We start from the raw sequence: 24,052 nt of genomic DNA, 5'->3' as shown, positions 1-24,052 counted from the left end.
GTGATGTCTGTGAGCGGCCAGTGATAGCGCCACTCACAGGCAGAAACAGCAGAGGGAGGTAATTAGAAAGAAGCTTCTCTTCAGCATAAAAACACATTGGGCTATTTTGAATAGTAGTGGACAACCCCTTTAACCTGATCGGTAAATACCACGTTTTTTTAGTCTCTCCACCTTCCTATGAAAATTTAATACTAAGCAATCAAAGCATCACATCTACATAAAATTAGTATTAATAAAAATGTCAGCTAACCATGTAAACAACAAGCCCTTATTTAGTCCGGCTAGTCTCCCATGTGGCTCAGTCCCTAGTGACTTTTAAAGTACCGGTATGGTTTTCTCCGAAACACTACAGACTGTGTCTGATACATACTGCCCGTGGTTCGTGCAGCATGTATCCGCTGTTCATTTCCCTTTAACGCCTTTCTGACATAGCAATAACTTTTTTCATTTTTCCGTCGACATAGCCATATGAGGGCTTGTTTTTTGCAGGACATCACTTATTTTATCAAGTGATGTATTGGAATGCAGGAAAAAAAATCCAATTGCTGTAAAATTATGAAAAAAAGTGCAATTCCACAGTTGTTTTTGGAATTCTTTATTTACCGTAAAGATGGAAAAGAAAAAAGTCAGATCACCCCAGTCAGAAGTCCTGCGCTCGGAAGCCAGCAGTGCCGCAGGAGAAGATTCAGAAGGAAAGGAGAATCCAGTGTCCCGAACTTCCTTCTTTAAAAAAGTCTTGTACTGAAATATTCTTTAAAAAGAAGGTAACAACTTTAACCAGAGACAATATGTATAAAAATCCATGGAGAAATGCTACAAACAAGCGCGTTTCGGAAATAATTCAATAAGACTTTTTAAAAAACGAAGTTTGGGACGCTGGATCCTTCTTTATTTACCATGTCCGCAATAAAAATGATCTGGCAACATGATGCTCCAGGTCAGTACGATTACGGAGATATCAAAAATGTATACGTGTTTTGTTTTTTTTTGTTTTTTATATTTAAATGGCGAAAAAGAAGTTGGAAATTTGTAAATATACGTATATATGTGTGTGTGTGTGTGTGTGTGTGTGTATATATATATATATATATATATATATATATATATATATATATATATATATATATATATATATATATTATTATATATTTTCACTTGTGTTTCCATTTTTGAGACCCGTAATGTTTTAAATCTTTGGGAGCTGGGGCTGATCAAGTGCCATATACCATTTTGCAGTAGATACAATGTTTTGGAATGGAATGATGCGTCCCACTGCTAGCATGAGGTAAATGCCGCTGTCAGAGATTGTCAACTTCATTTAACAAGTTAACAGCCGCAACTCCACTCTATGCATGCCTGTTAGAGGCAGATGATGACTGAATATCACAGCCATCATCTGCCAGGAAAGATGATTAGAAACTGTCAGAGAGTCGGCATATGGTGTAAATGTACGTCATATGTCATTACATAGTTACATAGTTAGTAAAGCCGAATAAAGACTTGCGTCCATCAAGTTCGACCTGTTAGTTCTGTAATTGTTAAAGTTGATCCAGAGGAGGGCAAAAACCCCAAATGATTTGGCCAATCTTCACCTGAGGAAAAATTCCCTCCCGACTCTGAAACCAGCAGTCAGAATAAATCCCTGTATCAACTTACTATTTTATTCTATTTTTAAGTATATGCTGAAATCTGCCTGGTATCTAGAAATGCATCCAGTCCCCGCTTGAACTGGTTTAGTGAATCCGACATTACCGTCGCCTCACTCAGTGAATTCCATATTCTCACTGCTCTTACCGTAAAGAACCCCTCCCTATGCTGGTGCTGGAACCTTTTCTCTTCCAGTCTTAGTGAGTGCCCTCTTGTTACCGTAATATCCCTCCTTTTGAATAAATCCCGGGCAAGGTCTCTATACTGTCCCCTAACATATTTGTACACATTTATTATGTCCCCCCTCAACCTTCTCTTTTCCAGACTGAATAGTCCTAGTTTTGCCAACCTCTCTGGGTATTGCAGTCCCTCCATTTCCCTTATTAATTTTGTTGCCCTTCTTTGTACCTTTTCAAGCTCGTTTATATCCTTTCTATATATTGGGGCCCATAACTGAGCACAGTATTCCAAGTGTGGTCTGACCAGTGCTTTGTACAGTGGAAGAACAATGTTCTCATCCTTTGCAGCTATACCTCTTCTGATACATCCCATTACCCTGTTTGCCCTTAAAGCAGCGGCCTGACTTTGGGCACTCCAATTTAGTTTGCTATCAATTAAGATGCCGAAGTCCTTCTCCATCTCTGAATGCCCCAATCATTTCCCATTCAGTGAGTACTGGTGACTTCCATTTTTCCTTCCCATATGTATGACCTTACATTTCTCCTCGTTAAACCTCATTTGCCATTTAATGCTCCACCTACCCAGTTTATCCAAATCCCTCTGTAGGTCTGCACTGTCCTCTTTTGTATTAATTGTTTTACATAACTTTGTATCATCTGCAAATATTGATATTTTACTATTTAACCCGTTGTCTATGTCGTTAATAAAGATATTAAATAACATTGGGCCTAGTACAGACCCCTGTGGTACCCCACTAGTGACGCTTACCCAATCTGAGTATATTCCATTTATAACCACCCTCTGCCTTCTATCCTTTAGCCAGTTAGCTACCCACTTGCAAACATTTTCCCCCAGCCCCATCATTCTCATTTTGTATACCAACCTATTATGTGGCACGCTATCGAATGCTTTTGAGAAGTCGAGATACACGACATCCACTGGTTCCCCCTGATCTAATCGAGAGCTAACCTCCTCGTAGAAGTCAATCATGTTTGTTTGGCAGGAGCGATTCCTCATGAATTCATGTTGGTTCGGGGTTAATAGATTAATAGCATCAAGATGCTCCATAATTGCCTCATTAATAAAGCCTTCAAAAATTTTGCCCACAACGGACGTCAGACTCACCGGCCGATAGTTTCCGGCGTCACTTTTTGCTCCCTTTTTGAATATTGGCACTACATTCGCCTGTCGCCAATCAAGTGGTACAGACCCAGTCTCAACAGAGTCCTTAAATATAAGATATAACGGTCTGTCTATCACATTACTTAGTTCCCTTAGTACCCGTGGGTGTATGCCATCAGGTCCTGGTGATTTGTTTATTTTAATGTTACTGAGGCGTTTCTGTACCCCAGTTTGGGTTAGATTTGTCATACTTAGTGGAGGATTAAGTTTGTCACTTCTCATTTCGCCTATTAGTTCTTTTTCCTTTGTGAAAGTTGACGAAAAAAATTTATTTAATAGATTAGCTTTATCCTCATCTTTCTCTATGATTTTGCCTTCATCACTTTTTATCGGTCCAATATTATCCGTTTTAATCCTTTTACTATTTATATATGTAAAGAACAGTTTGGGATTTGATCTACTTTCCCTAGCAATACGTCTCTCTGTTTCCTCCTTTGCTATTTATATTTGTTTTTTGCAGGTTCTCGTTTTTTCCTTGTAACACATTAGTGCCTCCTTGCTGTTTTCCTGTTTTAATCTCTTGAATGCCTCTTTTTTTGCTATTTAACTCCCCTTTTACATTCTTATTCAACCATATTGGTTTCCTCTTATTTCTGGCCCTTTTATTCCCATACGGTATATACCTCTCGCACTGAGTATTCAGGATTCTTTTGAAGTTTTCCCATTTTCTATTCGTATTCCCTTGATTAAGAACTTTGTCCCAGTCTATAAGTTGAAGGCTTTCTTTCAGCTGATCAAACTTCGCCCTCCTAAACTTTAATGTTTTAGTTGTTCCCTTATTGATAACCCTACTGAAGGGCATTTTGAAATTGATAATATTATGATCGCTATTACCTAGGTGCCCCCCTATCTGTACCTCAGTTATTCTATCAGGCCTATTAGTCAATATTAAGTCCAACACAGCCTTCCCTCTCGTTGGTTCCTGCACTAGTTGGGAGTGATAATTATCCTTGATATTTGTCAAGAACCTTTTCCCTTTCTGAGATCTACAGGTTTCTGTTTCCCAGTCAATATCCGGGTAGTTGAAATCCCCCATTACAATCACTTCATTATGTTTTGCTACTTTGTCTATTTGTCCTAATAGCAGTTTCTCATTCTCCTCTGTTATATTGGGTGGCTTATAGCAGACCCCTAGTAATATTTTATTATTATTTTTTGCCCCCTCTATCTCTACCCACATGGACTCGACCCCCTCTTCTCCCTCTCCTATATCTTCCCTTAGTCTGGGCTTTAGACATGACTTTACATATGAGCATACTCCTCCGCCTTTCCCCTGTTTCCGGTCCCTTCTAAATAAACTATAATCTAATAAATTTACCGCCCAGTCCTAGCTATCGTCTAGCCAAGTCTCTGTTATACCTACGATGTCATACCTCTCCTCCGATATAAGCGCCCGCAGCTCATCCGCCTTATTGGTCAGGCTTCTTGCGTTGGTCAGCATGCAAGATAATATTTTGGGGTTATTTAGCATCCTACTCTTCTCTAATGATCTAACTATGCTATCCCCACCCCCCTCTCCACCCTCATTATATTCACTTCTCCCCTTCCCCCTTGCTTGCCTCACATCCCACCTATTACCTTGGTTTCCCCCCCCCCCCCGTCTCTAGTTTAAATACTCCTCCAACTAATTAGCCATCTTTTTCCCCAGCACGGCTGCACACTCCCCATCGAGGTGCAGCCCGTCCCTACGGTAGAGCCTGTAGCCGACCGCGAAGTCAGCCCAGTTCTCCATGAACCCAAACCCTTCTGCCTTACACCAACTCTTTAGCACTTATTCACCTCCCTAACCTCCCGTTGGCGCTCCTGTGTGGCTCATGGGATTGGTAGTATTTCTGAGAAAACTACCTTGGAGGTCCTTGCCCTAAGCTTCCTACCTAGATCCCTGAAATCATTTTATCTACCACTCACTTTGTCATTGGTGCCAATGTGGACCATGACCGCTGGGTCTTCGCCAGCCCCTCCCAGTAACCTGTCAACCCGATCCGCGATGTGCCGGACTCGAGCGCCAGGGAGGCAGCACACCGTTCGGCGATCCCGGTCTTTGTGACAGATTGCCCTGTCTGTCCCCCTAATAATAGAGTCACCCACTACCAGAACCTGTCTAACCTGCCCTACACTTCCCCCCTCCCCCTCATTACTGGAGCATACACTCCCCCGGCGGTCAGAGGATCTGTCGTGCTCCAATAATGCCGGTTCTGAACTAGCCTTCCTATACTTCTTCCCTCTATCCCTTCTAACTGTTACCCAACTCCCTGCCTGTTCAGCCTGCACTTCCCCACTATGCTCCACCCCCAGTGTTGACCCATTGAGTGTCTGCTCGGTGAGCAGCAAACTCCGTTCCATGTTGTCGATGCTCCTGAGTACCGCTATCTGAGCACTTAGATCCAGGATTTGGGCTTCCAAGTGCACGATATGCTCACATCTCTCGCAGCAGTATGGATCCCTGAGCGGTAGCTCACGGAATGCATACATTGCGCAAGATGTACACTGCACGGCTCCGGCCAACATGGACGTCATTCTAAATATGGGGATACAGTCAGTATATATGTACAAGTAGAAAACACAATTATTTATATATATATAGGTGTATGGACTTGGATCAATTAGGGATGTGCAAGTGTATCGATTAGATATCAGCGCGGGATCTGTTAAGTATGGACGGGGGATCAATTAAGTATCAAGTATGGACGGGGAATCAGCTGAGTGGGTCAGGTGGATTAATTAAGTATGGACGGTGTGTCAATTAACTATGGACTGGGATCAATAAGTATGGACTGGGGAAATAATTAATTGTGGACTAGGGAAATAATTAATTATGGACAGGGGGTTAATTAAATAAGATAGGGGGTAAAGCAAATAAATAGGTATGGACGGTGGGTCAATTAACTACGGACTGGGGATCAATAAATATGGACTGGGGAAATAATTAATTGGACTGGGAGTTAATCAATTAATTATGGACAGGGGTTAATTAAATATGGTGTGGATAAGGCAAATAGGGACTGGGGATCAGTAAAAGTGGACAAGGGGAATCTATTAAATAGGACAAGGGGGATCAATCGATTATGGGCTGGGGGGGTCAATCAGTTAAATGTGGTCAGGGGGATCACTTTAATATGGACGGGGGGTGGTCGGGGATCAATTAAATGAGGACGGGGGGTCAATTTAAATGTGGCCAGGGGGATCAGTTAAATATGGACGGGGGTGTTCAGGGGAATCAATTTAAATATGGACGGGGGTGATCAGTTAAATATGGACTGGGGAATACAATACAATACAATTACAATACAGATACAAATACAATACAGTCAGCACACACTTGGGTTCAGTAGGGCCGCTTATCGCAGCCTCCTGCCCCTCACTCACCTCCTCTAGGGACGCTGCACGCTATCACAGCGCGCTCGTCCCTCCGGTCACCTCTTACCGGTCCTCCTGGTCACCACCACCTGGCGCCCTCCGCCGGCCGGCGCTGCACGCTGTCGCAGCGCTCTCTTGCGCTCGTCCCTCCGGTCACCTCCGCCTGGCTCCCTCGCCGGAGGGCCGCGAGCCTAGTCGGACCACGCCGCACGCCGCTCACCACAGCCCACGTGCACACACCCCGCGCGGTCCCACTTCCGGTCACGCTGCTTCCTCCTCCCGGTACGCTGCTCCCCCTGCAGTCAGCCGCTCTTAGTCCCGTGCACCGCTGCTCTCCAGCACTTACGCTCTGTTCACACTTACGCTCTGTTCACACTTACGCTCTGTTCACACTTACGCTCTGTTCACACTTACGCTCTGTTCACACTTACGCTCTGTTCACACTTACGCTCGTTCACACTTACGCTCGTTCACACACGCAGATTAAGACATTTAAAGAGGTTTTTTTTTTTCCCTTTTCCAGCAATGCACCCTTCACCTCAATGCACTTCCAAAGGTCGTCGTTAATGGGGATAAGTAGAAAAATGTATGCATGTTTGGTATAGTCGTAATTGGTCTGGCTTGGACAGTCTTCTTTCCAGGTCATTTTTACTGCACAATGAACGCCATAAGGGCAAAACCCAAAGTCATAAAAAAATGCTAGGTAGTTAGGTACATGTACAAAAAATGCAAGATGTGGTGGCAGACTGAAGTTTAGTGTTGCGTACATGGATGTAAAGTCGGACTAGTAAAACAGGTGTGCAAAAACTGACCTGAACAGTTAAATGTCTATATTTAATTCAAAAAAATTTGAAACAAATTTCAACCATTTGCCGAAATTGACAAGATAAGAAATGTTAAGTAGCTACATATCCAAAAAGCCAGTTTTTTCAACAGCTGCTTTGGTGGGGCATGTGCAGATAGATTTAAATATTGACTAGTAAAACAGATGTATATAAAAAAAAAAAATTGCAACATGCATATTATGTAAGGTAGACAGTCTGAATTAAATGTCTGGTAGCACAGCCCAATTCACCTGAATGTCACAAAACTGTAATACTAGATGACTTTATGTAAAAAAGAAAAATGTAACTGTAAATTGAGTTAAAAGTAATTCCTGATAATTGATCTCCATAATATAATAGAAAAGGCATAGTCACTTTTAAAGATAATCTGCTTGCCAGGTTTCACTCTCCAAACCATTTATATGTGCATGTAGCTCTTTCAAAGACAATTCCAGCAATACCTTCATATGGCCAGTCCGTTCCTCCGTTACTGGGAAATCAGTGTTTGAAATGATATGCAAATGAGACTGTAGATGTGAAGCCTATGTCACTCCAGATCTATTTCTCCTCCTGTTTGTCTGACAGCCTCTATGCTGTGTGACATCAGGCAAAGGAGTCATCAGTCAAGCAGAAGTAGGCAGGGAATAGAGCTGGCTTGACAGAAGCTTCATATATACAGCCAGATTTACATATCATTTCTCAGTAATGGAGGAACGGACTGGCCATGTAAAAGTATTTCTGGACTTTACTTTGAAAGAGCTACATGTGTATATAAATAGGAGGGTAAAATCCTGCCCACAGGTTTCCTGTAAGTATTTCTCTGTAATCAGTACTATAATAGAATTTTTGCAAGTGTGGAGAACTTTGACTTGTGTACACTTGACATTGCATACTATTTCTATAGATGTATCAGTATTGTCCACTTATTCAGAGCTTGTTATATTTCTTTGAAGGCCTCTACCACACATGCGTGATCGAACAAGTCTCTTTGAAGCTTCAGGTAATCCAGTGTACGCTAGGGATCTCATGGAATTCCCAGAAAACAAAGAGGAGTGTGAAATAGGTACAATTTTGTTATACTTGCACTTAAATGTGATCATATAGTTATTTTATGATACAAGTATAGCCTATTTTTTTTGCATGTTTCTGAAACCGTTTTGTAGAAATCTTGCAGAGAACAGTAGTGTTAATTTCCTTCCATTTTAAGCAGGCTGAGGAAGCAAGGAGGAGGCAACCCATGTGATCCACACAGGCAAAGAAATTAAACCATAGATAACTTAATTTATGGATATGTGTAATAAGGAGAGATGACACTGGAAGAAAAGTATTGGCCACGCTTACTGAAATTTAATACTTCATACAAAAGCCTTTGTTGGTGATGACCGCTTAAAGACACCCCCTGTTTGGAGAAACTAGTCTCATACATTGCTCAGGTGTGATTTTAGTCCATTGTTCCACACAAATACTATTCAAATCCTGAAGGTCCCGTGGGCGCCTTCTATGAACTCTGAGCTTTAGTTCCTTCCATAAATTTTCTATTGGATTCAGGTCAGGTGATTTGGCTGGGCCGTTCTAGCAGCTTTTTCATTCTCTGAAACCAATTAAGAGTTTCCTTAGCTGTGTGTTTGGGATCATTATCTTGCTGAAATGTCCACCCTCATTTCTTCTTCATCATCATGGTAGATGGCAGCAGATTTTTATCAAAAATGTTTCTGTACATTTGTCCATTCATTCTTTCTTCAACTATATGCAGTTTGCCAGTGCCATATGCTGAAGAACAGCCTCACACCACGAGGTTCCCACCTCCAAACTTCACTGTTAGTATGGTGTTTTTGGAGTAATATGCAGTGCCTTTTGGCCTGAAAAACATGGTTTGTATCATGGCATCGAAAGAATTCAAGTTTTGTCTCATTTGACCAGACTATATTTTCCCAGTATTTTCACAGGCTAGTTTTCTTTGAAACCATTGTTCCTGCTGATTCCAGGTCTTACTGTAGCTCTCCACAAGTGGTCATTGGCTCTTGGACAAATCTTCTGATACTTCTTTTCACTCCTCTGTCTGAAATCTTGCACCTGGTCGTAGCTGGTTTATGGTGAAATTATATTCTTTCCACTTTCGGATTATGACCCAAACCATGCTCGCTGGAATCTTCAGTAGTTTAGAAATTCTTCTCTAACCAATGCCATCAGTATGTTTTGCAACAATAAGGTTGTGAAGGTCTTGAGACAGCTCACTGTTTTTTCCCATCATGAGATGTTTCTTGTGTGGCGCCTTAGTTATGAGACACCTTAGTTATGAGACACCGTTTTATGTGCCATCAGTTGAACCAGCGGATATTATTTTTCAGTGGCAGGATTACTATCTAATTACTAATAGATTTCAGCTGGTGTCATGACTTTTTTATGAACCTCTTTCCTCATATGTTAAAATCTTTTTCTCTGTGCCATTTCAGATTATTACACATAACTTAATTTATGGACATCTATGGTTTGATTCTTTTGCCTGTGTGGATTGGATGGGTTGTTATCAACATCTAGTGAGAATTTCATGTCAACAGCACCTTTAGAAATATATTTACTTAGAAAATTGGTGACTTATTCAATACTTATGTCACCCACTGTGTGTATGTGTGTAATAAATAGGCTTGAGAAAGGTTCTGAGAACCGAAACGTTGCCATTTGGACTCCATAAAGTCCATTTTTTCTAAGAATTGAATTTCCTTGGAGTGCTGCCTTAATATATTTTTTCTACTAAGATGCAATTTGGACAGGTTGCTTGGAGGCCTGACACCCACTGTATGTATGTATGTGTGTGTATATATATATATATATATATATATATATATATATATATATATATATATATATATATATATATGTATATATATATATATATATATATATATATATATAGTACAGACCAAAAGTTTGGACACACCTTCTCATTTAAAGATTTTTCTGTATTTTCAGCACTATGAAAATTGTACATTCACACTGAAGGCATCAAAACTATGAATTAACACATGTGGAATTATATACTTAACAAAAAAGTGTGAAACAACTGAAAATATGTCTTATATTCTAGGTTCTTCAAAGTAGCCACCTTTTGCTTTGATGACTGCTTTGCACACTCTTGGCATTCTCTTGATGAGCTTCAAGAGGTAGTCACCGGAAATGGTTTTCACTTCACAGGTGTGCCCTGTCAGGTTTAATAAGTGGGATTTCTTGCCTTATAAATGGGGTTGGGACCATCAGTTGTGTTGTGCAGAAGTCTGGTGGATACACAGCTGATAGTCCTACTGAATAGACTGTTAATACAAATTCTATGGCAAGAAAAAAGCAGCTAAGTAAAGAAAAACGAGTGGCCATCATTACTTTAAGAAATGAAGGTCAGTCAGTGCGAAAAATTGGGCAAACTTTGAAAGTGTCCCCAAGTGCAGTTGCAAAAACCATCAAGCGCTACAAAGAAACTGGCTCACATCAGGACCACCCCAGGAAATTAAGACCAAGAGTCACCTCTGCTTCTGAGGATAAGTTTATCCGAGTCACCAGCCTTAGAAATCGCAGGTTAACAGCAGCTCAGATTAGAGACCAGGTCAATGCCACACAGAGTTCTAGCAGCAGACACATCTCTACAACAACTGTTAAGAGGAGACTTTGTGCAGCAGGCCTTCATGGTAAAATAGCTGCTAGGAAACCACTGCTAAGGACAGGCAACAAGCAGAAGAGACTTGTTTGGGCTAAAGAACACAAGGAATGGACATTAGACCAGTGGAAATTTGTGCTTTGGTCTGATGAGTCCAAATTTGAGATCTTTGGTTCCAACCACCGTGTCTTTGTGCGACGCAGAAAAGGTGAACGGATGGACTCTACATGCCTGGTTCCCACCGTGAAGCATGGAGGAGGAGGTGTGATGGTGTGGGGGTGCTTTGCTGGTGACACTGTTGGGGATTTATTCAAAATTGAAGGCATACTGAACCAACATGGCTACCACAGCATCTTGCAGCGGCATGCTATTCCATCCGGTTTGCGTTTAGTTGGACTATCATTTATTTTTCAACAGGACAATGACCCCAAACACACCTCCAGGCTGTGTAAGGGCTATTTGACCAAGAAGGAGAGTGATGGGGTGCTACGCCAGATGACCTGGCCTCCACAGTCACCAGACCTGAACCTAATCGAGATGGTTTGTTGTGAGCTGGACCGCAGAGTGAAGGCAAAAGGGCCAACAAGTGCTAAGCATCTCTGGGAACTCCTTCAAGATTGTTGGAAGACCATTTCCGGTGACTACCTCTTGAAGCTCATCAAGAGAATGCCAAGAGTGTGCAAAGCAGTCATCAAAGCAAAATGTGGCTACTTTGAAGAACCTAAAATATAAGACATATTTTCAGTTGTTTCACACTTTTTTGTTAAGTATATAATTCCACATGTGTTAATTCATAGTTTTCATGCCTTCAGTGTGAATGTACAATTTTCATAGTCATGCAAATACAGAAATTTCTTTAAATGAGGTGTGTCCAAACTTTTGGTCTGTACTGTATATGTATATATGTGTGTGTGTGTGTGTGTGTGTGTGTGTGTGTGTGTGTGTATATATATATATATATAATAATAGTACTGACCAAAAGTTTGGACACACCTTCTCATTTAAAGATTTTTCTGTATTTTCATGACTATGAAAATTGTGCATTCACACTGAAGGCATCAAAACTATGAATTAACACATGTGGAGTTATATACTTAACAAAAAAGTGTGAAACAACTCAAAATATGTCTTATATTCTAGGTTCTTCAAAGTAGCCACCTTTTGCTTTGATGACTGCTTTGCACACTCTTGGCATTGTCTTGATGAGCTTCAAGAGGTAGTCACTGGAAATGGTCTTCCAATAATCTTGAAGGAGTTCCCAGAGATGCTGAGCACTTGTTGGCCCTTTTGCCTTCACTCTGCGGTCCAGCTCACTCCAAACCATCTTGATTGGGTTCAGGTCTGGGGACTGTGGAGGCCAGGTCATCTGGCGTAGCATCCCATCACTCTCCTTATTGGTCAAATAGCCCTTACACAGCCTGGAGGTGTGTTTGGGGTCATTGTCCTATTGAAAAATAAATGATGTTGCAACTAAATGCAAACCGGATGGAATAGCATGCCCCTGCAAGATGCTGTGGTAGCTATGCTGGTTCAGTATGCCTTCAATTTTGAATGAATCCCCAACAGTGTCACCAGCAAAGCACCCCCACACCATCACACCTCCTTCTCCATGCTTCACGGTGGGAACCAGGCATGTAGAGTCCATCCGTTCACCTTTTCTGCGTCGCACAAAGACACAGTGGTTGGAACCAAAGATCTCAAATTTGGACTCATCAGACCAAAGCACAAATTTCCACTGGTCTAATGTCCATTCCTTGTGTTCTTTAGCCCAAACAAGTCTCTTCTGCTTGTTGCCTGTCCTTAGCAGTGGTTTCCTAGCAGCTATTTTACCATGAAGGCCTGCTGCACAAAGTCTCCTCTTAACAGTTGTTCTAGAGATGTGTCTGCTGTTAGAACTCTGTGTGGCATTGACCTGGTCTCTAATCTGAGCTGCTGTTAACCTGCGATTTCTGAGGCTGGTGACTTGGATAAACTTATCCTCAGAAGCAGAGGTGACTCTTGGTCTTCCTTTCCTGGGGCGGTCCTCATGTGAGCCAGTTTCTTTGTAGCGCTTGATGGTTTTTGCAACTGCACTTGGGGACACTTTCAAAGTTTGCCCAATTTTTCGGACTGACTGACATTCATTTCTTAAAGTAATGATGGCCACTCGTTTTTCTTTACTTAGCTGCTTTTTTCTTGCCATAATACAAATTCTAACAGTCTATTTAGTAGGACTATCAGCTGTGTATCCACCAGACTTCTGCACAACACAACTAATGGTCCAAACCCCACTTATAAGGCAAGAAATCCCACTTATTAAACCTGACAGGGCACACCTGTGAAGTGAAAACCATTTCTAGTGACTACCTCTTGAAGCTCATCAAGAGAATGCCAAGAGTGTGCAAAGCAGTCATCAAAGCAAAAGGTGGCTACTTTGAAGAACCTAGAATATAAGACATATTTTCAGTTGTTTCACACTTTTTTGTTCAGTATATAATTCCACATGTGTTAATTCATAGTTTTGATGCCTTCAGTGTGAATGTGCATTTTTCATAGTCATGAAAATACATAAAAATCTTTAAATGAGAAGGTGTGTCCAAACTTTTGGTCTGTACTGTAAGTATATGTGTATATATATATATTTATACAGTTCAGCTTCACAATAAGATGTTGTAAGTGCTATGATGTCTCCCATACTTACCATGTCAATAGCAACTTTAGAAATACAGTGGGGAAAAGAAATATTTGATATACTGACGATTTTGCAAGCTTTCCCACCTACAAAGAATGGAGAGGTCTGTACTTTTTATTGTAGGTACACTTCAACTGTGACAGAAAATCACATTGTATGATTGTTACATAATTAATTTGCATTTTATTGCATGAAATAAGTATTTGATACAATAGAAAAACAGAACTTAATATTTGGTATTGAAACCTTTGTTTGCAATTACAGAGGTCAGACGTTTCCTATAATTCTTGACCAAGTTTGCACACACTGCAGCAGGGATTTTGGCCCACTACCCCATATAGATCTTCTCCAGACCTTTCAGGTTTCGGGTCTGGCACTGGGCAACATTGAGTTTCAGTTCCCTCCAAAGATTTTCTATTGGGTTCAGGTCTAGAGACTGGCTAGGCCACTCCAGAACCTTGAAATGCTTCTTACAGTCACTCCTTAGTTGCCCTGGCTGTGTGTTTCGGGTCATTGTCATGCTGAAAGACCCAGCCACGACCCATCTTCAATGCTATTATTGAAGGAAGGAGATTATTGGTTAAAATCTCGCAATACATGACCCCATCCATCCTCCCTTCAATACGGTTCAGTCGTCCTGTCCCCTTTGCAGAAAAGCACCCCCAAAGTATGATGTTTCCCCCACCATGCTTCGCGGTTGGAACGATGTTCATGGAGTTGTACTCATCCTTCTTCTTCCTCCAAAGTGGAGTTGCTGCCAAAAAATTCTATTTTGGTCTCATCTGACCACATGACCTTCTCCTATGCCTTCTCTGGATCATCCGGATAGTCATTGGTGAACTTCATACGGGCCTGGACATGAGCTGGCGTGAGCAGGGGGACTTTACATGCCCTGCAGGATTTTAATCCATGATCACGTAGTGTGTTACTAACTGTAATGTTTGAGACTGTGGTCCCAGCTCTCTTCAGGTCATTGACCTGGTCCTCTCGTGTAGTTCTGGGCTGATTCCTGACCTTTCTTAGAATCATCCTTACCCCACGAGGCAAGATCTTGCATTGAGCCCCAGACTGAGGAAGATTGACAGTCGTCTTGCGTTTCTTCCATTTTCTAATAATTATGCCAACACTTGTTGCCTTCTCACTAAGGTCATCTATTGTCCTGTAGCCCATCCCAGCCTTGTGCAGGTCTATAATTTGGCCCCTTGTATCCTTAGACAGCTCTTTGGTCTTGGCCATGGTGGAGAGGCTGGAGTGTGATTGATTGAGTGTATGGACAGGTGCAATTAATACAGGTAATGAGTGCAGAGGAGGAGGGTTTCTTAAAGAAAAACTAACAGGTCTGTGAGAGCCAGAATTCTTGCTGACTAGTAGGTGATAAAATACTTATTTCATGCAATAAAATGCAATTTAAATATTTAAAAATCATCCAATGTGATTTTCTGTTTTTTATTTTTAGATTCGGTCTCTCACAGGTGAATTGTACCTATGATAAAAATTACAGACCTCTCCATTCTTTGTAGGTGGGAAAACTTGTAAAATCGGCAGTGCATCAAATACTTATTTTCCCCACAAGCGCTGGCATCACCTCTAGCTTTATACTTACCACGGCTTCTTTTCCTCTTATCATTGAGCCTCTGAAGCCGGGTGTACATGTGCTGGCGTCAGAGAGGCGCACTGCGCATAATCGGACAATACGTTAAGTTGCATTTTTTTACTTGCATTTTTCTGTGGTCTAAGTAATCACATGACACACAATCTATACTTGCCAATATGGTCCAAATTACATCAGTGTATGTGAAAAAAAATTTATGGAATGAAGTGTAGTGAATTATGGTCTTTAATACAAGAATATCAAGAAATAAAAACTCATACCATGCGGTACAAGTTTTTTAAGCATGGTAGCCTATGGATGCACTTTATGCATTTGTTAAATGGGAACATAGTGTTCTTTTCATGGTTTATCCCTTAAGGTGCTTTCATATTGCATTTAGACACACGCCCGCAAAATAATGTATGTACCGACGGGGCCGTAGACTGTAATGGTGCCTGCAGATAGAACGTGCACTCTGACATGCATCATTTACCTACGCCTATGGGAGGTGGACACTAAGATGTAGCAGACTGCGTCTGAGTGTCTGCCTCCAGTGGGCGTACACTCCCGAAAATGATGGCCCACCCTAAACTGATGCGATAATAGCTATTTGATAACAGATGCCTAACAACGTTATTCATGATATATTGGTTATGATGGCATCCAAATAAGAAGTTCGGCCTGAACAGTTTATAGCTTATGGAAACACTATTCTAGTCTATTAAAATATAATGCCGTCACTGCTTCCCCTTTATGAATATTCCTGAAGATGATGCTGGTATACACGCAAAACATTTAAAAAAGAGCAAGATTTAAATTTGTAAATGTAGCCTTAATGATCCTCATGTGGATCCATGTGAGGGGGAAGAAGTTTTCTTATATAATTCAAATGCAATCAATTTGAACCCAAAAAATCTTGTGCAATTTGCTTACAAAGCAATATCTAACCCTGAGTCCCCAACTCTTTCTATGCTATGGATCACATCCCACACCTCCAGAAACAATCTGTCTGACTATGAACGGGGCTGAGCCACAGAAATTCTGATGGCTTTGTCTCCATAATGCACTGCAGCTGACATTTTCATTGTGCCCAGAGACAACTCCATTGCTGAGTAGAGCGACTACCCATAAAAATGCAGTCATCATTTGGTAGCTTATCTAGTGCTTCCCAGTGTGTGTTCTCAGCAGCATTTTTAATGAGCTGAAGCAGTTCAGGGTCTGGTACTGCTGCGCCGCGCCTCCTCCTGCTTTTCCCCACTCAGCTTCATTGACAGGTCTCTCCCTATTTATAGGAGAGGAGTCTCTCAAAGGACACTTCTTCCATGTGCCTGAACTTGTTTTCTCTACATAGTTTAACATAACAACACTGCATAATTTTCCATGTGTTTTCGTTTTCTTTTGTTATTCAGTTTTTGGAATGCTTTTGGGTGAAACGATAATTCTGGATAACCTTGATGCAGCTAACAACTACAGAAAACAGGTAAGGAAAAAAAATCACTACAATACTTGCTATTGGTTTAAAGAAGCACTCCTATCAAAATGTTTATCTCTTAATAGATTGCAATCATCATATAATATAGCACTGTGTACTTACAATTGATCATTATACCCTTCTACCCAGTTAATTCTTCTGTTTTCCATTAGGTCTATGAGATCACATGATTAAAAATTGACTAGCTGAATCCTTCTAAGCTCTGTGTAGAAACAGGAGGTCGATTTTGTCTGCACAAGTCATGAGTCACAGCAAAAGTCTATGGCAGCGGGGAGGAGCGAAGCAGCAAGGAGAGGAGTTGAAGAGGAGGATGATAAAGATAGGGACAAGACACTTTCTGTTTCTACATACAACAGATAAAAGAGAAGAATTAGCGAAGTAGAAAAGCAAAATGAGCAGTTTTAAGTACACGCAGAAAAAGAACATGTGGTGCTCTAGCACCAGTAATGCTATAAATAAATAACAGATTCAATGTATATACATATATAGTGCAAAAAAGTCTTTATTCAAAAAAAACCATAGACATACAATTAATAAGCTTTTCTATGTTTTTAATAAAATTCCCACCTCATGAAGAATAATATGCATAGATATATTATACATTATTATAATAATGATTATTTATTAGAATCGTATCCCACAGACTACAGTTAATTTATAAAAGTCAAAACCTGACTGAATAAAAGTACATAAAGTGTCACAGAAAACTCAAATAAGAGATATATATTGATAAAGAGATGAGATATTAAACACTGAAAAAGTAATCAAGGCAAAATTGCCCCGAGAAATTGTACATATGAAACTCAATATAACATACACACCTTATATTTGTGACACCAATGAACTCAGACTCCAGGGATACCAAACCCTACGTGTTATTCCTCCATTGTCGCTTATTCAGGGGTAAGTTTTAAGTACAAAGGGCTATATAATATGATGAATGCAATATATAAAAAGGATAAAAACTTTGATGGGAGGAGTGCTTTTTTTAAAGCAGTTTTCTCAGCTCTAAAATGACAATTCATCTGTAGAATTACAGGGTTTCAGGTGAAAGGTGGAATTTGGAAATTTTGAAAATAATTTACAGTTTTTCTACAAGCCCTGCTAATACTTCTGTAGCTTTGTTAAAGTTAATTACCTTCCTATCTTGTACACTATTTATAACAGCACTACCACTTGCAAACATTTCTGCACAGGAAAGTGAGAAAATGAAACAAAAGCATTTTATAGATGTAACAGTCATTGGGGCCGATTCATGAAGATTGGTGTAGCACATCCTCTCCCTACACTAGTCTTCATGGAGTAGAAGAGGTGCCGACTTCATTAAGAGTCACACGCCAGTTAATGAAATCGGCACTCCTTCAGAGTGGAGCCACCATGCCAGAAATGCTACTCCAGTCAGAGACTGGACTGGAGTAGCATTCCTGGCATAAAAAAAGGCCTTTACCTTTCATGAATTGGACAGGCGTGACCACACCCTGTCTAAACTGGTAAGAAAACGCCAAAAGTTGCAGACTTCTTTTGAGTAACTCCACGTTGTGCAAAAATATTTGTCTTTTTAAAGATTTTACACCACTTTTGTGGCATAGAAGCTTTGATGAATCAGTCCCATTATGTTTACAACTTGTGTGCAGTAATATTAACTTGTTTTCTTAGCTTAGCTGTCTAATACAAATGGTATGAACTGCTGTGCAACATAAATAGCTTGTGTGCTACATTAATGGCACAACTTTAATGTACTTTAACAATAAATGTGTATTTATGTATCATATACCGATCACAGGTACCTTTTAATAATAGGGCACAAAGAAAGCAATAATAGTGTGAGACTCAGATTTATTACATGGACAGCCCAAGTCTGCAAGAAATATTGCTTGTGCATATGCCTTAATATCCATCATAATTTCTGAGATTCATCTTTAGAAAATTTGGTTAAAAGCAGCAAACTTATGCCAGAACAGGACTTTGTATGTGGATGCAGTGAAAACACTCTAATATTCCCTCTGGACAACCAGTATATGAAAAAAAAGTGCAAAAAAGCATAAATGCAGATGAAGAGTAGTTCACAACTTTAACATGCATGACAAAGGACCCTAAGACGCACCTAGGTTTTAGAGGAAGAAAATAGAAAAAAAAATTAAAGCAAAATATGTATTCATGATGCACTGTTCTGGGGGGGATCTGGTGCTGACACTGTTATAGGGATAATGTCCCCCAATTCTGAACTAATATCCCCGATCCTGGTATATATGACCCCCCCCATCCCTGCTATTCATGACCCCCATCCCCATCTTGGTATTCATGGTTCCCCATCCTGGTATATATGACACCCCCCCATCCTCATCCTGGTATATGTGTCACCCCCCTTACTCATCCTTGTGTATATATGGCACCCCCCCCCAATCCCCATCCTGGTATTTGTGGTTCACCATCCTGGTATATTTGGCCCCCATCACCATCCTGGTATACATGGTTCCCCATCCTGGTATGCATGGTGCCCCAGCCTGGTATAAATGACCCTCCATCTTGTTATATATGTCCCCCCCCCATACCCATCTTGGTATATTTGGCACCCCCCCTTCCCATCCTCATCCTGGTATATATGGCACTCCCCTCTTCCCATCCTCATCCTGGTATATATGGCATCCCCCCCACCCCCATGCTCATACTGGTATACATGGCCCCCTGACACAGCACAGATAAAAATAATAAAGAATTCTACTCCCCTTACCTCTGCTCCAGCGGCGTTCTGTCCTGATGCCAGCAGCTGACATCAGCTTGTAAGCCGCGCATGACGTCACTGACATGCACCCTCACATGCTGAGGTCAGCTGCAGTATGATTTACTGCTCCCCACGACCATGGGAGTGGAGACCAGTGAATATTCATGCTTTTAGTAGCGGGTACTCGTGATTGCCGAGCAACTGCAGGCATCTGCGGCTAACAGTGTGCTATTAAAGAGCATGAATATTCACTGCTCCACACTCCCATAGTCCCTCCCACCACCGGCTTCCGTGCATAGAGGTGGGAGGGACTATGGGCGTGGGGAGCAATGAATATTCATTTTCTTTAACAGTGGACACAGTGTTAGCCGGAGCAGGCGGCTCCTGCCTCTGTGACCTGCTCCGCTGCTGCTGCTCGCCACCCCCCTCAATATCCCACAGCTGGACAAACATCCACAACCAGACTAGAAGACGCACCCCCCCCACACACACAGGAAAAAAGTGCATTTTATAGTCCAAAAAATACGGTATGCTTTTTTTCCTGCAATAAAAAGGACTGTTTATCAGGTCAGCCCTTGTATAATGGCTCTGTTGTGGTGCTTTTGTTGCACATTAGGTTAACATATCTTCTTTCCCTTAGTAACTTTTGCTGATAGTATTAGCTTTTTATTAATTTTGTGAAACGCTTTACTGAAGGAACAGACAGAGGCAGTAATGAGATTACCACACCTCCTAGCTTTGTCAACAGTGCAGGAAAGTATATTGTCCTGCTGTTTAGAGAAAATTAGAGGCAATTTCGATTCATGTGTATTTATTTATAGTGCACTTTTTATTCCTTTTCATGAATTTTTTTTTTACATTTATTTTTTGTAGCTTGTTCAGTTTTCACATTGCCCAACATTGCTGACTAGAGATGGAGACAGAATCCGCAACAATGGAAAGTTTGGTGGATTGCAAAACAAAGCCCCCTCTATAGGTCAACTCAAAGGAATTGTGTTTGGGGCTCCACTGCCCAGAGAATTTGAGACTATTACTACTGAAATAGGTTTGTAATAAAAGAAAAAGTGCATCTTTAGCAACATTTTTGTATAAAATGTTTTGACCTGTTAAGCAGTGCTTTTGCCTTTTCAGTGACTTTTACATTAGCCTTTGTGATTAAATATTTGTAAAGTAGTGTGCAATAAACAGAAAGCAAAATAATTCACACTTCACTTAAAGGAAATGTCTCTCCCCCATGCTGAAATGTCTCTCCTTATTCCCTGCCAATCTTAGACTACAACTGCAACTCGTTTGGAAAAAATAATAATAATAAAAAAAAAGTTATGGCATTTTGAAGAGGGGCAGGAAAAAATTAAAGCATGAAAATTGGCAGCATCCTTATGAAGTTAAATATTGTATAAAATGGAGGGGAAAAAAAGTTCGATAGTCATTATGCCAACCCATTTGTTACTAAATTGTATCTACCTTAAATGCTAGCCATAGTGTTATGTACCATATTTTTTTTTGTTTGTATTGCTTTTCACATATGTAAGCAAGTTGGACTGCAACAATAAGTACAACTTCAAAATATATATATTAAAATAATACCTTAAAACTGTATTAAGTTAAGTGCTATACTTGTGACAGCACATTCACGCCACTCATACCCCATTAAGAACACAATTTTCATTTTTGTGTTTTCATTTTTCACCTGTGCCTTTTCAAATAGCCATACAATTTTCTGCCTACTTGGATGTATGAGGGCTTATTTTTTGTGGGACAAGTTGTACATTTTGATGACATCCTTCATTTTACCATATAGTGTAATGGAAAACGGTTAAAAAAAATGACAAGTATGATTTTGTTTTGTTTTTTTGTGGATTAAAAATGACTTAAGGACATGATTCCACAGGTCAGTACAATTACAGTTCACTATTTATTTTACTAATGAAAAATTTCTGGACTTTGTGTTTAAACAAAAATTTGTTTATGCCTCCATTTTCCTAGACCCATAGCTATTTTTTTTTTTGTGGCGAGCTGGTGTTTTTATTCATACCAGTATGCTAATTCTTCAAGACTGCCACAGCACACGCTTGCACTTTTCAAAGCTCTTATGCCACTTTTCTGCCATAATTGAGTTTTGCTATTTGATATCAAGATGAGTATGTTATGAGTCCAGCTACATACTCCCTTCAATGTCCAATAATACAGACATTTTGAGATGGATTAAGTAAGGTCATAGATAATTTAATAATGTATGCAGTTTATACTGTGAAATCTGATGATCAGTCTGCTTTAAAGGGATATTGTTTGGGATAGGAGATAACTTCCTAATCACTGGGAGTCCGACTGCTCAAACCCCCAATGATTCCAAGAACTGGGGCTCTAAGAGCCCCGTGAAGCAGAGTTGATCATGCTCACCTTTCATTCTTATGGGATTACTGAAGACCAGTCGAGCATGGATTCGGGATAGCTTTCAAACTTGAGAATACCCCATTGAGAGTACAACTAGTAAATTCTATGCCCGATGGAGTATTTTTTTTAATATATTCATTCTGTGTTGTGTTTTATGTAAAGATCTCTTACGGCAGTATCGTGAAGCAGTAAATAGGTCCCAGACAGTGAGTGAAGAGCTTACGAAGCAGATGCAAAGCTTGGACTCGCCCAATATGTTGCAGAAAACTATGGAGTTTAAGCAACAAGAAATGGCTCTACAGGAAATTGAGAAAAAACTTGGTACGTGCTTTGTTGTTGACACAGTGAAGAGATCTGTTCATTTGTGTAGCTATTAGGGTAGACACTATACATGAGAGATAAGTGCTTTATAGTAAAATGTGGACAATTTCTAGGCATCTCAAATGTAAGAAAGCAGCAAATAAAATGCAGTGTTATCTGTTTAACACCCATTAGGTAAAGAGGAATAACCTATGTTGACTTAGTCAATATACTGTAGTCCCAAAAATAACAATATTAATTTATTCTGAAATGACCATTATGCGTTGAAAGCTTTGTAGTGTGATACTAAAATTGTAAACCATTTCCCAAGCCGCAAAAATAAAAAAATATATAGTAAAAAGTATCAGATAATTTATTTAAAGGAACTCTGACAGCGCAGAATGACTGTTCAAACTAAGTTCTGCCGTTCAGTGCTTCACGGTGAGGCCAATCATTTATATACACATTCCCACCTGCTTGTTTTCCCTCCATCTCTGACCCACCTCTTCTTTGATTGACAGCTCTGGCTTCATAGAGCCAGAGAAGGGTAGAGATAGATGGAAACCAAGCACATGGGAAGGTGTATATAAATACTTGGCCCTGCCATGAAGTACAGAGTGACTATACTTCGTTTAAATAGTCATTTGGTGCTAACAGAGTAACTTTAAAGGGCTTAATTTATCTATGTTTAAAGTTAAAAATAGCTGGAAGCTGTTGAGATCCTGTCCTCTACAGACAGTGTTTCAGAAAAATATAACAATCCATCGCCCAAAGGATCAGCTTACCTTGGCGCTGGATAAGTACAGTACAGTGCATGTTGTAATGTACTGTGCTATACAGTGGCACTACAGAAATACGAGGTCCGTACCCGTTAAATGCCCCTGCTGATTGGCTAGATCTCTCCTGAGTGACGGGAGCCTGGGAAGACCTCATTACATTAACAATATAGTAAGATTGACGCCTTGGTAACTTGAGGGAACAGAGTGCTTGATTGCCACATTCTCCACTTACCACCAATGAGTGTAAATTCTCTGCTGATATAAGTGGATGAAGGATATCCATTATACAAAGGGTCTGATAGTGTGCATTTACCATGACCTTATCCTTTTAGACTTTTTTTTTTTTTTTAAGATATGCTTGAAGTGATAGGTCCAAACATGGAGAGTTTCACATTTTCTGCAGTGTTGTCATAGTCTTGTGTGGATCCTAATCACCATATGCATGAATATTCCTATTCACACATTCCTGTCACTATTCATGCTTAATAGGATGCAGATGAAGTATATCTATAATATAACCAGGGATGTGTCTTTCTGCCTGAAGCTTCTATAGACTATTCAAGTGCACCGCACCTGCGCAGTGTGGCCGGAGACAGAAGGATAAATTCAGACTGGGAGGAGTGTGGCGCCGGAGATCGTGGCATGCGCAGGCGCTGACAGCATAACGCGAAATCCGGCGCCATGAGGACATACCGTGATCTCTGGACAGGCAGGAGGAGGAGTGTGGCGCCGGAGTCGGCGCCTGCACATAGTGCGATCTCCAGAGCCATTTTATTGAAGGCCAATTTGCACAGTTTCTTCAACAAAATGGCTCTGGATAACGCGGTATGCGCACACGCTGATTCCGGCACCATTTTATTTAAATAACGCAGGCGACTCGCTGCGGGGTAAAGGTGAATAGGAGTGTTTTTTTTTTGTTTTGGTTTTTTTGGAAGGATGGAACAACTGCAGCAGCACAGGCAGGATGGGGAGCATATACCAGGCTGGGGGACCAGGATGGGTGAGGATATACCAGAATGGGAGATCAGGATGGAGGGAGCATATACCAGAATGAGGGACCAGGATGGGGGGGGAGCATGTTCCAAGATGGGGGACCAGGATGAGGGAGCATATACCAGGATAGGAGTTTAGGATGGGGAAGCATAAGCATATGATAGGATGAGGGAGCATATACCAGGATGCGGGAGCATATAATAGCATCAGGTACCAGGATGAGATAGCATATACCAGGATGGGGAAGCATATAATAGGAAGGGGAGCATATGCT

The 24,052-nt window shown here is 40.7% G+C and overlaps 1 protein-coding gene across 2 annotated transcripts in view; it reads left to right on the top strand.

Moving 5' to 3' along the window:
- The window catches only part of SMCHD1 (structural maintenance of chromosomes flexible hinge domain containing 1), a 266,367-nt gene that overhangs the window by 235,398 nt on the left and 6,917 nt on the right, over positions 1-24,052 (top strand). The window contains exons 43-46 of one of the 2 annotated variants that reach the window (XM_073679119.1): positions 8,144-8,253; positions 16,508-16,578; positions 20,186-20,357; positions 21,869-22,027. In XM_073679119.1, the coding sequence (XP_073535220.1) occupies positions 8,144-8,253; positions 16,508-16,578; positions 20,186-20,357; positions 21,869-22,027 (512 nt within the window). Of the gene's footprint in view, positions 1-8,143; positions 8,254-16,507; positions 16,579-16,742; positions 16,901-20,185; positions 20,358-21,868; positions 22,028-24,052 lie in introns of those variants that run through there. The other variant, XM_073679120.1, reaches the window with a different exon arrangement.

The sequence above is a fragment of the Phyllobates terribilis genome, unplaced genomic scaffold (genome assembly GCF_046119375.1).
Source record: "Phyllobates terribilis strain yellow unplaced genomic scaffold, ASM4611937v1 Scaffold_4__5_contigs__length_816908805, whole genome shotgun sequence".
Lineage (NCBI taxonomy): Eukaryota > Metazoa > Chordata > Amphibia > Anura > Dendrobatidae > Phyllobates > Phyllobates terribilis.
Note: the sequence above shows the minus strand (reverse complement) of the source record. Positions and strands in the feature narration are given on the sequence as shown.